Here is a 14,575-nt window from a genome sequence, read left to right on the forward strand (position 1 = left end):
CACACACACACACACACACACACACACAAACACACACACACACACGAGAGAGAGAGGAACTGACCTTGTTCTTCTACTTCTGTTTCTCCACTGTGTGTGTGTGTGTGTGTGTGTGTGTGTGTGTGTGTGTGTGTGTGTGTGTGTGTGTGTGTGTGTGTGTGTGTGTGTGTGTGTGTGTGTGTGTGTGTGTGTGTGTGTGTGTGTGTGTGTGTGTTTTGGATGCTGTTGGATCTGGAAGCCTACCAGAGAGGTAGTTCTGTTCTCTAAAGCTTCTGCTTTTGTCAGAAATAGGGGCATTTTCTGACTGTTCAAATACTCACATGATTTATATTTTTGTACTCGAGTACTCAATGAAAAAATAATAACACATTTAACACTGGAAAACAATATGTGTGCATTTGTCTATATGCCAACTGCACGCAACAATGCTCAATTTACCAAAACTATTACAGATATCAAATCCTAACTGCTATATAGCCCCATATACAGTATTTTCAGTCAATAAAAAAGCAAGTGCAGTTTTAAGACTAATTTATTGAAACCGTAATATCAACTGGTTATATTATATCGTGGAACACAATCTTCAAAAAGGCAGTAACCTCAGCAGTGGCCCTTGTTTGTGAAAGCCTATGAGGAGGCTGTGCTTGTGGAAGCCTATGGCTGTGCAATGGCATAGAACAGAATTTTTTTCCAAATGAAAAAAGAAGTGATGCGCATCTCGCGTCTGGAACAGTTATCCTCAAAGAGGGATCATTTGAAACGGGGCTCAATTTGGCCATTTTAAAGAATAGAAATCGGAGCTACAAACCAAAATATGTCTTCTTTTCTCTATACAGATATTCGATTTAGGTTATTCTGCCGGTTGTTTGGAATTTTCTAAATGAATTAACACCGCATGGTGATGAATTACGGCCACGGCATCTGTTTGGTGCTTAATGATTCTGATGAAAATACTCCGTCTTTATCAAACTTGGATATTTTCAATGGAACCGGACTATGCTTTGTGGGGTTATAGCCTAGGATAAAATGGCACAAAAGTTCGCAAAGTAGCCTAAGCAGAAAATAGACGGGGCGAAATTATTCAAAAACTGCAGCTCGTTGTTGGAACACATATTTTCCTTACTTCAATCAACCAGTCAAATTTTGAATTTGTTATAAAACTGTTATCATTTGGCAGTGAATGTAGCTAGTGTATTTCCCATCAGTTAGATACGTAATTATAGGCATTTCTGTAGGCCTAACGGGAGCTTGTGTGCGCTCTCGGCACAAGTGTGTGGAGGGAACGGTCGGAACGCAATTGAGTGAATGATACACGCGAGGAGGAAAGGGAATTTAAGGAGAAGAACTGTGTGATGCTTGGCTTGATTTCTTTCTTCTTTTTTTTTACAAATGGAACACTAGAGTCAAAGCAAAATAATGTTGTCTTCCAAGCCACATTTTTTACTTGCCTGTTCGTGCAGCCACAAAGCACATTCCACCAAATAGTTTGACAGTATTATTATTTTCATTTTTTAAAGTGATCTCTGGTTAAAGATCGAGCTTTGATGTCCGTTTGAGTGTTCTAGTACTCACGCCCATCCCTGGTCAGAAAACACAGAGTGTATACCACCAAAATAGGTTGGTTGTTCTACGTCAACAACGATGCTTTAACCACACCAGGAGACCCCTTTGAGGTCTGGGGGAGAAAGAAAAAAAAAAATCGAAGAAATTTTGATTTTGGGGTTTAGTTACCCTTAATTCAAGTGCGCTCCAGCCAGAGATCATTGTTCATTTAGTGATGTTTCTGTAGCGCTTATGTGATTTCAGAGTTTGCAAAACAAATGCCCACTGGGTTGATGCAAATAGTCATATCATTCTGGCAGGTAGGCATAGGCTACTTTGTAGTTAACATGTGATTGAAGACGCATATCTGATGATGCTAATGGCTACACAAAGTGTAGACATGTGAATTCCTGTGCCTTTAACTTGATTTCTTACTAAGTTCAATAAAAAAATGTATATCGTCAAATTCCGTTTTCATGTCTGGATTCCGGGGCCTTTACCATAGACTTGCGCTGTGAATGTAAAAAAAGATCAAGGTAGAGGTTACTTTTAACCAGACCTTGGATCAGATGACCCTACCCCCAGTCCTACACTTTTATCTATGGCCTCTGGTCTTTAGTAGTGCACTACCTAGGGTATAGGGTGCATTTCGGACAAAGTCCAACTGAACTAACCTCTTCTAGTGGGGAGTCTGAGTCCAGTTTGAGTGACAGGTACATGACAATGTGAGGGATGTGTCCTATAGACATCTGGAGCTCCACCGTGTCCTCGCCCCACAGCAGACGCACCAGCTGGCTAACCGAAGGAGAGGGCCTGAGCCTGGGAGCAGAGGACATGTCCACACCTCCCTCCCCTGGTCCTCCTGGACTGGCTGTCTCCAGGGTCAGCTTCACCTGGGAGGGAGGGGAGGGGAAAGAGAAAGCAGGAGAGAGAAACTAAGACCTAAAGACATCATCATCGGTATCTTTTCACCACATTCTAAAAACAGCCAGTCTGAGTTTTCCCTTTTCAAACACTGTAAAAACAAGGCGGTAGGCTGTGGGTTTGTACGACTCTGGAGAATCACAGTCGGACAGAATCGGCAGGGGGAACTACACTGTGATCATAATAAGGCCCTAAACGATATTTAATCCAGTCCATTAGGTCATTTATTTGGCCTAGCGCTACAGGAAAGCAGGAAGGGTTCACGAAGACAAAGCTCAGGAAAAGAGGAAGTAGATGTGATTCGTTCAGGAAAAGAGGAAGTAGATGTGATTCGTTCAGGAAAAGAGGAAGTAGATGTGATTCCTTCAGGAAAAGAGGAAGTAGATGTGATTCCTTCAGGAAAAGAGGAAGTAGATGTGACTCGTTCAGGAAAAGAGGAAGCAGAGTAGGGAGACAGGTAGCCTAGTGGTTAGAGTGTTGGACTAGTAACCGAAAGATTGCAAGATCGAACCCCCAAACTGACACGGTACAAATCTGTCATTCTGCCCCTGAACAAGGCAGTTAACCCACTGTTCCTAGGCTGCCATTGAAAATAAGAATTTGTTCTTAACTGACTTGCCTAGTTACATAAAGGTCTAATAATAATAAATAGAAGAATGGTGATTGATGGAGAGAGAAATGGATTATATTCCTGATCACTGAAAGAGAAGCAGCATGGATGTGTGTGAGAATCAGAAACAGATCCTGCTGCATGGCCCAGAAGAGTGCAACTCTGTCATCCTCAGAGCTTTTTGCATGACACACCACCATTCACACAAAGCTAAGCAAGCACACTAAGGACAGGCCCCCACATGGAAACACGTAACAGTATGGTGGAGAGATGCATGCTACCATTTACAGATGGCTTATGTCTGTGCACTCTTGTATTTCAAAAGGCAATTATATTAGTCCTTAGCAGGCCACTTTAGTCCTTAGCAGGCCGCTTTAGTCCTTAGCAGGCCTCTTTAGTCCTTAGCAGGCCTCTTTAGTCCTTAGCAGGCCTCTTTAGTCCTTAGCAGGCCTCTTTAGTCCTTAGCAGGCCTCTTTAGTCCTTAGCAGGCCTCTTTAGTGCTGACAGGTTACTGCCCAAATGCATACATGTGCACACTAATAGAATACTGTAGCCTACACACGCAGACTTAAACAAACTGGAATACAAATGTGAAAAAGAACTGTGTACACGCGCACACACACACACACAGTGCTGGCTCTGGGCAGTAACCTGTCAGCACTAAAGAGGCCTGCTAAGGACTTCTGGTTGACGTTAATTGAGACGAATCAGAACCAGGTGTGTGTGTGTGTGTGTGTGTGTGTGTGTGTGTGTGTGTGTGTGTGTGTGTGTGTGTGCGTGCTACATGCGCAGGACTGTGACACTGAAACTCTCTACCTCCCCAAGAAGTGTTCACACTCCTAATGGAGTTAAAAGGACTGGAGTCAGAAATGTGGTAGAATGTTCATGCTTACACCAGTCCGATGCTTTCAAAACCTTGAAGGGTTCGTGAGCAAGTCCTTTACAAAGACTAAGCATTTATTCATTGTATTTTCACTCCCTGTGTTTTGAATTCATCCATCACTCTAGGGCGAGGGCCAGAACATCTCCAGACACTGTCACCAGAAACCCACAAACCGTTGAGCAGCGCCAGGGAAGGCGCCAGGCTTGGGCCGGACGCCATCTTGGCTCTGCAGGGAACAGTAGCCTGTTATTAGGAGAAGGGCCTAACGGTGATGAGTGAGTCCTTCTGACACTATTCTGCACACACACACACAAATGTCAAATGTCATAGAACAAATTCCTTTTACAATGAATAGAATAGTACAATAGACATTGCCAGACAGGCTGAAGGGCTGCGGCACTACGTTCTCTCATGATAAATAATGGGGATGTGGTTAGGTTGGAGGGTGCTCTCGGTAGATTCCTGCCTGCTGATGTCAGTGATCCAGATAGACAGAGAGAGAGACAAAGGGGCATAGGGAGAGAAATAGAGTGAGAAACAGGGAAAGAGAGAGAGAGCGAGAGAGTGGGGAAAAGAGGGAAAGAGAGAGATACAGATAGACAAAGAGAGACAAAGGGACATATAGAGAGAGAGAGAGAGAAAAAAGAGATTGAGAAAAGAGAGAGAGAGAGAGCGTTAGAGAGAGAAACAGCTAGAGACAATTGACATATATATATATATAGAAAGAGAGAGAGAAAGGGGAGACAGAACGAAAAAGGGGAGAGCGAGAGAGAGAGTTGGGAAAGAGAGAGGGGCGGGGAAAGAGAGAGCGCGCGAGAGAAAGTACTACTGATGATACTATACTATGAGGTCAGGCAGAGGGCATGGTGGTCCAACCTCAATACAAACTGCTGCTCCGCCCATATAATTGCTACTGTCTACCACGCTTTACCTGGGAGGGCCATTCACACACATGACCACATACATACAGCCAGCCAGACGCTCACGTGCGCGCACACACACACACACACACACACACACACCACCGAAGTTTCCGCTGACTATGTCAGTAGAGCTCCGTCCTACGAGAGGCCTTGTTGTTTTTTCACATCTCTCTCTCCTCCTCTCTTCTCTTCCTCTCTACAGTGTAATTTACTATCTGGCTTTCCACGTATTCTAATCAGCTGTGCTTTCAGTGGCCGCAGCATAATGGTCGTTTTCCTGTGTTTTCTCAAACAACTCCTGCCGCAGTCTGGCCTCTCTCCTCTCTCTCCTCTCTCTCTCTCTCTCTCTCTCTCTCTCTCTCTGTCGGCAAACGCCATCACTCCCGCCGACACTGTAATTTACAAATTCCTCCTTCTTGAGGCCCTGTTTTGACCGTGTGAGGAGACGGATTTGGAAAAAGCTTGAGCGGTTTTCTGAATGGCGATCAAGGCGTCACTTCCCCGACTTGGACAGTTTTCCTCATGTAGATAGGTGGTGATTGTTTCCTACTATATACGTTTTGACAGCCGAGTGAAGCCAGATGGCAATGGAAAAATATTTCTATATTCGGCATTCTACTTCACCATACATTCAACAATGGATTTACATAAACTTAAATACCACTTTCTGGATGCAGGGAGAAAATTAAACGTGAAGAAACATCATCTTCCCAAGACTTAGTTAGAAGAGCAATCCTGAACAGACACTTATTGAGATTAGCTGTTTTTTTTTTTGGGGGGGTGGGGGGGGTTGGCTGGGTTTTGTTAATTGATTCATTGTCCAAAGCAAGATAAGCAGCTGGTATTCTGACTTGAGATCCACACACTTATCTTGACATCTTATGCACGCCACACATCTCACATTGACGTCAACGAATGATTCACGTGGAAGTTCGAGTTGCACCCTTTAAAAAAAAAAATTTCTACTGAATCGGGACACCTCAGGGCATTCTAGCCTCGTGAATCTGTCCAGAGCCAAAACATCCATGTGGTTTCTAATAACACATTCCAGTGACCTCCAAGACCTCTCTTTGAACATGTGGGACAGTGGAGAGCTCTTGACTAACAGTCTCGGTCTGCTTTTGCGCGTGTGTTCGTGTGTGTGTGTGTGTCTCTGCCTTGCGTGTTAGTGTGTGTGCTTTTCATGTGTGTGTCTGCCATGTGTGTGTCTGCCATGAGTGTGTAGACCCCAGATTGTAACACTTCTAAGCAGAGCAGACGTGTTGGTTCGGGGGGGGGGGGGGATTCTTAAATTGAGTTCTTTCATTGGCTGCCGTTTCTGTTTCAGAGGCTGTGTCCGAAACGCCGCAGCATGCATCGTTAAGAATGTGACTGGGGCTCATAATACAACAACAACAACAACAACAACAACGAAGTTCTGTCGGCGGTCTTTCGCATACTTTCATATTTGCAGCGTTTCAACGTTGTAATACACTTAACTTCATAAACACACCACAAAGCGGAACATAATTCTATCTAACTACTGTTCCTTTAATATGGCAGTAAGGAGTTGTGTGGGTGGGCTTGGAACACACACATACACCTACTAGAACTGGGCGATAGGGACAGAAATCCATATCGATAAATGGACTAAATTAATAGGATAACGATATACAGAACGATACATTTATGACATTTGTAGTCCCATGTGGCTCGGTTGGTAGAGCATGGCACGTGCAACGCTGGGGTTATGGGTTCGATTCCCATGGGGAACCAGTACAAATATGTATGCACTCACTACTGTAAGTCAATCTGGACTAAAATGTAAACCATGTTTTTTTTTTAAATTATGTATTACCCTTTAAACTATTTAACTAGTTTGAATGTTGTAGCTATAAATGGACCCTTCGCTAAAACTCGCCCCAGAATTTTTGCCAACCAATCACAGCGCTGCAATGGATAGCAACTGTGGTCTAGTTCAGACACCTCGGTCGAGCACACGTTTCAAACACATGAAAGCCAATGACGGCAGTGGGGAAACCTCACAGTTTTATTTTATAAATGTATTGTTTAAATTGTTAAATAATTGATCAGTGCGCCAGTGGTACTTAATACTGTGATTCCTGAAATGCATGTTGATGGGAGTATTTTTCAAATCTGAAATTATACTTTTGTTACATTGTTTGCTAGCTCAGCTGGTTAGCTAGAGCTCAGTCTCATTGACCACCTAATGTAGCTAGCCATGTTATTAATAAATTCCATCTGTTGTCGACATCAGGATACAATTTGAGAGCACTAGTTAGCTTCAAAAGTGGTTATTAGCTTTGACTGCATGCTGACAAATTCAGAATCCTTCGGTAACAACACTACAAACATAATTTTACCAGGTTCCCGTGAAGCAATTGTAATGACAGTCCACCTCAACAGACCCAAGAGTTTCCTGTTTAGCAAGAGGTAGTCTGTGATTCATTTCACTGTGCATTAAAAACACAGTTTGAGATCATTGTGAGGGGATTTTGCCAGTGGGGAGGAGGAATTGGTCTTCCTGGGAATATATTGTCTGAGGTTGCAACAGTAACCAAGGGGGGCGGGGCTTAGTGAAGGTTCAATTGTCCCATTAACAGTCACCCATATTCTTTTTGGTTTATTGGCCATTAACACACACACACACACACACACACACACACACACACACACACACACACACACACACACACACACACACACACACACACACACACACACACACACACACACACACACTCACCTGGGTAGGACCAGGAATGCAGGACAGAACCCTCTCAATGTTCTCTGTGGTAACATCCACATCGTCTACTGCGACCAGGTTGTCACCTGGGACGAAGAAGAAAGTCTCACTCCCAGCGTCACGTTACATATAGACAACTTAGACTAAAAGGGGAATAGTGACATTCCTGTAAAAGTACGTTGCGCCACATTGTGTAACCTGTTCAGAAATAGTATAGTTTTGTTGAGGAGCACAGTGTTTGGCATGACAAGGAGGGGCAACTGGCAAAGAGTGGAACGTATACAAAACACACCGGTATCCAGTCAAGAGACACAGTCCACTTGTTGTTTCTTTTTGTAAAACAACGAGTTTCACCTGCCTCTCTGCAGACTCGTGCCCTTTCCAATCAACCCTAACACAGATTCCACCTTAGTTATTTCAGTTAGTTAACTAGTCTAATTGCTTTAGCATGGACTGGTAGGCTACATGAAAGTCATGGCTTTAAACACTAACTCATGTGGATAGTCTTTTGTATTCAGCAGTTTTGTTTTTTGCATTCCTTGGGCTGCCCAGAACAACAGTGCCCGGCCTCTACAAACTTCAAAACTATTTACTGTAAAACACAACGTTATAAGTCTAACTTTATTTAATATAAATGGCGTCAATAAATTAATTTATTGCATTCTATACCATTTGTATACGACTGATCCCGGTGGCTGTGTCTGGAATGGCAAAAGTAGTGCATTACATAAAGAGAAAAAGGTGCCATTTGGGACGTACCCAGAGTGATGGTTTTGTACACTCACCTATCAGTATCTGTGCACACTTGACGGCCGGGCTGTTGGGCACCAGGCCGTGGACAGTGATCCTCTCCTCCCTCCTCCCTGCGTGGTCTCCCTGGCCCCAGGACGGGCGATGCACCACCCCCAGAAGGGCCTCCAGTAGACCCCCTCTCTCCGGGGGAGGAGGGGAGCAGCTCCCCAGGCGTTTGGGGTTCAGGTAGAGAAAAACTTCCTTCAGCTGCTGGACCATCACCCCCACCCTCTGCCCCGCCTGGTTTTTCAAGATGGATACTGGACGAGATGACGAGTCTTCGCCTCCTCCGTCGGGCCCTCTGCTCTGGGATGGTCGCCGCTTCCTCCTAAGGATCCTGGCCAGTCTTTTTAGCTTGGGCTCTCCTTTGGTTGGAGCACCATCAGGAAGCTTCCTGGACTCGTCGCTGATGATCTCCGCTTCCTTCTCGCTGAAGCGGACGTGATTGGTGGAGAGGCCGTGATTGGCGGCTGCCTGAGCCAATGCCGCCGCTTCCTCTCCCTCGCTCAGTTCCAGGTAGAAGAGCTCACCGTTCTTCTGGACGTCGTCCAGCCATTCTGGCTCTAGGTCGCTGGGAGTGAACCGACAGAGCACGGAGTGAGTGAAACTGTGTGAGCAGAGCCAAAAGGGGTGGATTGTCTGTCCAGGAACTCCTTCAGACAAGGAGTATCAGGTTATTTGAGCACGAACAAGAAACACAACTCTGGCTTGCGGATTAAAAGTATGTCCTAATTATGCTGAACAAAAATATAAATGCAACATGTAAAGTGTTGTTCCCATGTTTCGTGAGCTGAAATAAAAGATCTCAGAAATGCTCCATATGCACAAAAAGCTTATTTCGCTCAAATGTTGTCCATAAATTTGTTTACATACCTGTTAATGAGCATTTCTCCGTTGCCAAGATAATCCATCCACCTGACAGGTGTGGCATATCAAAAAGCTGATTAAACAGCATGATCATTACACAGGTGCACCTTGTTCGGGGGACAATAAAAGGCCACTAAAATGTGCAGTTTTTTCACACAACACAATGCCACAGATGTCTCAAGTTGAGGGAGCATGCAATTAGCATGCTGACTGCAGGAATGACCACCAGAGCTGTTACCAGATAATTTAATGTTAATGTCTACCATAAGCCGCCTCCAACAATGTTTTAGAGAATTGGGCAGTACATCCAACCGGCCTCACAACCACAGACCACGTGTAACCATGCCAGCCCTGGAACACCACATCTGGCATCTTCACCTGCGGGATCATCTAAGACCAGTTACGAGGACAGCTGGTGAAACTGTGGGTTTGCACAACCGAAGAATTTCTGCACAAACTATCAGAAAGCGTCTCAGGGAAGCGCATCTGCATGCTCGTCATTCTCACCAGGGTCTTGATCTGAGTGCGGTACGGCATCATAACCAACTTCAGGTGGACAAATGCGCACCTTAGACGGCTATTGGGGAGGCATAAGCTACCGACAGAGAACACAATTGCATTTCATCGACGGCAATTTGAATGCACAGATACCGTGACGAGATCCTGAGGCCCATTGTCGTGCCATTCATCCGCCACAATCACCTCATGTTTCAGTATGATAATGCATGGCCCCATGTCGCAAGGATCTTCACACAATTCCTGGAAGCTGAAAATGTCCCAGTTCTCCCAAGGCCTGCATGCTCACCAGATATGCCTCATGCAGCGTGTTTGGAATATTCTGGATCGACGTGTACGACAGCGTGTTCCAGTTCACGCCAATATCAAGCAACATAGCCATTGAGTGGGACAACATTCCACAGGCCACAATCAACAGCCTGATCAACTCTATGCAAAGGAGATGTGTAATGCTGCATGAAGCAAATGGTGGTAACACCAGATACTGACTGGTTTTCTGATCCACGCCCCTACTTTTTTTTTAAAGGTATCTGTGACCAACAGATGCATATCTGTATTCCCAGTCATGTGAAATACATAGATTAGGGCCTCATGAATTTATAGCAATTGACTGATTTCCTTATATGAACTGTAACTCCGTAAAACATTTGAAATTGTTGCGCGTCACGTTTATATTTTTGTTCAGTGTCATTTAGAGCATATTAGCCGTCATCAGAATATGACAGATTAGTCTTTCTCATTTCCCCACTTCAATCCCCGTGTAAAAAAAAATGAGTCTTGCATGATAGATGCTATTCAAAATGGGTTAGTAACACAATTATACTACTGTACAACTACTGAACCTCTGTTAAACAGCCAAAAAGGTATGATAGTCCATCTTCTGCATTCTGTTCTGGATCAGCATTTAACCACAGTCAAGGGAGAGTGGTGACTGAAAAGCACATTTTTTAAGAGGACAACGATCATGTACATTGTATAAAGGTTTATAACATATAATGTTCTTATAATTTGATAATACTGGAAAACCGCTCCATTTGCATGGCGTTTTATTACCCCTATCAGCTTCTCTCGTACTCATCCTCAGGACATTTCTGTTCCAATTCATCATGTGGCATTTGGGGGAAGAAAGAAAACAACAGGACTGGAGAAAGACTGGATATTGTTTGTTTTTTAGTCAAGCAGAAGAAGAAAGAGGGAAACCCACACCCACACTATAACCCCCACCCCAAAAGAGAAAATGCCCCCAACTCTGAGAAAAACTGAAAAACTGAAAAAATTCAACCAGGCATTTTTTTCAGCCGGTCAGTCTCCCTCTAAATTAAGCTGTGTCGCCTCTGTGGTAGGCTCTTGGAAACCACATCCATAAATTCACGAAGGATGGTGAATAGCATATCATTATTTATGAAGGTTAAGTTTCCAAATTGGAAACAGAAATTTCCCAAACTCTGAAAGTAAAAAAAAAGAGTTGATTCAATAGGCCAAGAACAGTGCTACAGTGACTGTTCCTTTTGCTTCAACCATCTTTTCCCTTTCAATACCCTCTGCATCCCAAATGGAACCCGTATCCCCATTTATGAACCGGGTGGTTCGAGCCCTGAATGCTGATTGGCTGACAGCCATGGTATATCAGACCGTATACCACGGGTATGACAAAACATGTATCTTTACTGCTGTAATTATGTTGGTAACCAGTTCATAATAGCAATAAGGCACCTGGGGGGGGGGGGGGGGGGGGGTATAATTAAGGTTTAGGGTAGCCTCGTGGTTAGAGCGTTGGGCCAGTAACCAAAATGTTGCTGGATTAAATCCCACAGTTGACAAGGTAAAAAATAATCTGTCGTTCTGCCCCTGAACGAGGCAGTTAACTGGCTGTTCCAGGTAGGCCTTCATTGTAAATAACAAATGGTTCTTCTTAACTGACTTCCCTAGTTAAATAAAGGTTACACATCAGAATGAATGCATGAATGAGCCTTTATAGCTTAATGAGAGTATATTAAAAAGTGTTTGGATGTTATTAAACAGATGGGATACAGCAAACCCAAAATCATGCATTAACCAAGACTACTCTTCCCCTGTGTGTGGACGGTGGTTAATGCATGATTTTGGCGGAAAGTTCGAGATGCATGCAGATGCGCGCGAGTTCCCGAGACAGCAGGGCGACGGACATGGAGACTGTGCATGGCAAAATGAGCGATAATGAATCAACAGACAGTCAGTCCGAGTACTCCGAGTAAGAAAAACATGTATATTATTGCTTGTTGCTTTAGAAGAGACAGAAAGAAAAAACATTGGGCTGTGCCCAATACCATGTTAGCTAGCTAGTCATCTTCCATCAGCTGCCAGTTCCACCTCAACTTCATAACTTGACAACCGAGGCAGATCACTGGAAGCGACTAGGTTGCACACTCACTGTAAAGTGGTGTAGTGGTTGCCGAGTGCCTGTTGATTCACTATCGCTCATTTTGCAATGCACATTCTCCCTGTCGTCACCCTGCTGTCTCGGGGGCTCGCGCGCATCTGCATGCATCTCGAGCGTTCCGCCAGACTTTTTAGTAGCCATTATTCAATGTATTAAATGTGTTCGACAACAAGCTACAAGTTACTCTAAACTTCCAAGTAAATCAGTTCGAGATAGTTGAATGAGCATTGGCAGTCTTTCGCCATGTTGTCTGCATACGTGAACTACAACTTTGCCACGTGACAAAAATTGTCTCGGTGTGGTTGGCTGATCTTCACGTTGCCATGACAACGTGGACGCTTTCCTTTTGCTGGATAGAAAAAAGACGAGGGGCACAGAATCACCCATGCCCCACCTAGACACAAATGTACGTGCAATAAAAAGAGGTTGACTGAATGCATGTTTCAATGCAACAACTTTGTTAGTAACAAAAAAATGCACTACCTCTTATTGACTAAGCCTAAACTAAGCAAACAACATAACATTTGTAGGATAAACTCTGCTTAATGTGATACAAATGTATCTCATATTTGCAGAGTATCTAATGAAATCACAAAGGTTGCAAAATCTAAATAGCTTGTTAAATTGTACACTATCTCCCTATGAATAAGATGGGCATGGGTTGAGCACTTCTGTTTCCCCCGCCCCCTCCCCCTCCCCACGAACTGCACGAGGCCTTTAAATCCTCTATGGCATTCACAGTGCTTTAAACAAAGCAACAATAGTCAATGCGAGAAGAAACACAAAAAAAACGTCTCAATAGTTTACCAAAACGTCTACATAACATTTTCATATAAACTCCCCTCATCGTTGCCATAGCATGCATAAATATACTGACCTGTATAGAAGCACACTGCGTATGGAATCAAAGTCTTCTAAATTCTTAGAAAATGGTGTGGACGTTTCTCCATCTGTAGCAATGTTAAACATGATTTATATTTCATATTTTCACGGACAGGATGAGTTTAACATAGATTAGCAAGGCTTTCAAACTACACTTTTCCATTCCAGACAAAAGTTCAGATGGTTTAAAATGAATAGTGCCGTTTAGGACCGGTTGTCTGCCAGCAGTCTTCTTCTACATATTTAAATACATTTTAAAATGTTTAAATCCCCAGTCGTGGTCCGGTATTGAAGGAAGAATCCGTGCACTAGTCAGAATGAATAACCTGGTCTAATGCTGCTGTCGATCCAAAAAAACAGAATAAACTTTCCTCACGTCAATCACTGACACAAGGGCACGCAGTTCCTCCCCGATGCTTTTGAAGACGAGAAGAAAGCGGCCCTGAATACTTCTCCAGACTCCAGTATGTTCAGCAAGCTCAGTAGCACATGCACGAGTTGAGCCGCTTCTTGTCGAGCGGGTGTACTTGGCAGGTGGCGTAAAACGCCGCCTCTTTTGCTCAATAGATGCAACTATGAATTCACTACTAGGCTATACAAGCCTTTGTTGTAGCACTTCATATCTATTTTGTTAATATGTATTTGTTTGTATGGTACAATTGTAACAATTACGAAAAACACGTATTACACTCTTCCTGAATAATGTCGAATTTATGTACAGAAAAATGTATACTTCTGTTGTTTATTTTATTTGTCGCTTGTGCAGTATGTCAAAGGTGGGGTGCGGTCACAATTATTAAACAAATTATCAAGATTGAGATCTACGTTACCAATTTATATTAATGAATAACGTTCACAAGTACATAATGCTGGTACCACTCTGGCTATACTCCCTTCCTCCAAATCCCCAGGGGAAACAAGGAACGGTCATCAAAAGCAGAGATCAAAAGAGTAAACTCTTCAATCTCTACCCTCTTCGCGCTCAAAAAGGAGTACTAAAATCTTATCATCGTGGATAGCGAGACAAAACACTTTAGAAACACATTTCTCAAGTCAAAAACTATAGAAATGATCCATGAAAGTATAGTTCTGCTCTTCATTGCAGCTATGCTCCAGTTCTTGTACCAGGAGCATACTATTTTCAGTCATGGTGACAACACCAAATCTAAGTTGTACAGACAGAAGAAAACGCCGACAAAACGTTTTTGTTATTCTTGTTCCGAAAAAACATAACAATTACTCACTAAATGAAAGATACAAGTCAGATATTAAATACCCACAATGCTATCTGGTGTCACAGTCAACGCATCATACAGTTCATTGGCTGAGTAATGTTGACAGTGAGAGTAGTCAACGTGGTAGCTCCTTGTGGGCGTGAAGCCAACTGTGGCTCGGATGAAAATCTAGCATCAGAGTTGAATGACTTTGTGTTCGGGATTAGTCATAGTGGCTGTATACTGACATTCAAAAC

The 14,575-nt window shown here is 43.5% G+C and overlaps 1 protein-coding gene and 1 non-coding gene across 2 annotated transcripts in view; both read right to left on the reverse strand.

The window, feature by feature from the left end:
• The window catches only part of LOC109896434 (protein inturned-like), a 32,003-nt gene extending 17,898 nt beyond the window's left edge, over positions 1-14,105 (reverse strand). Inside the window, exons 1-4 of the mRNA XM_031832200.1 lie at positions 13,100-14,105; positions 8,414-8,991; positions 7,629-7,714; positions 2,217-2,435 (exon numbers count right to left, since the gene is read on the reverse strand). Of these exons, the coding sequence (XP_031688060.1) occupies positions 2,217-2,435; positions 7,629-7,714; positions 8,414-8,991; positions 13,100-13,191 (975 nt within the window). The 5' untranslated portion in view covers positions 13,192-14,105. The remainder of the gene's footprint in view (positions 1-2,216; positions 2,436-7,628; positions 7,715-8,413; positions 8,992-13,099) is intronic.
• LOC116375373 (small nucleolar RNA U3) lies at positions 13,979-14,195 on the reverse strand. The gene has a single exon (XR_004211099.1). It is a non-coding gene; the product is annotated as a small nucleolar RNA U3 (small nucleolar RNA).
• Between the last annotated feature and the right edge of the window lie 380 nt (positions 14,196-14,575).

This window comes from Oncorhynchus kisutch, linkage group LG9 (assembly GCF_002021735.2).
Source record: "Oncorhynchus kisutch isolate 150728-3 linkage group LG9, Okis_V2, whole genome shotgun sequence".
NCBI classification, from domain to species: domain Eukaryota; kingdom Metazoa; phylum Chordata; class Actinopteri; order Salmoniformes; family Salmonidae; genus Oncorhynchus; species Oncorhynchus kisutch.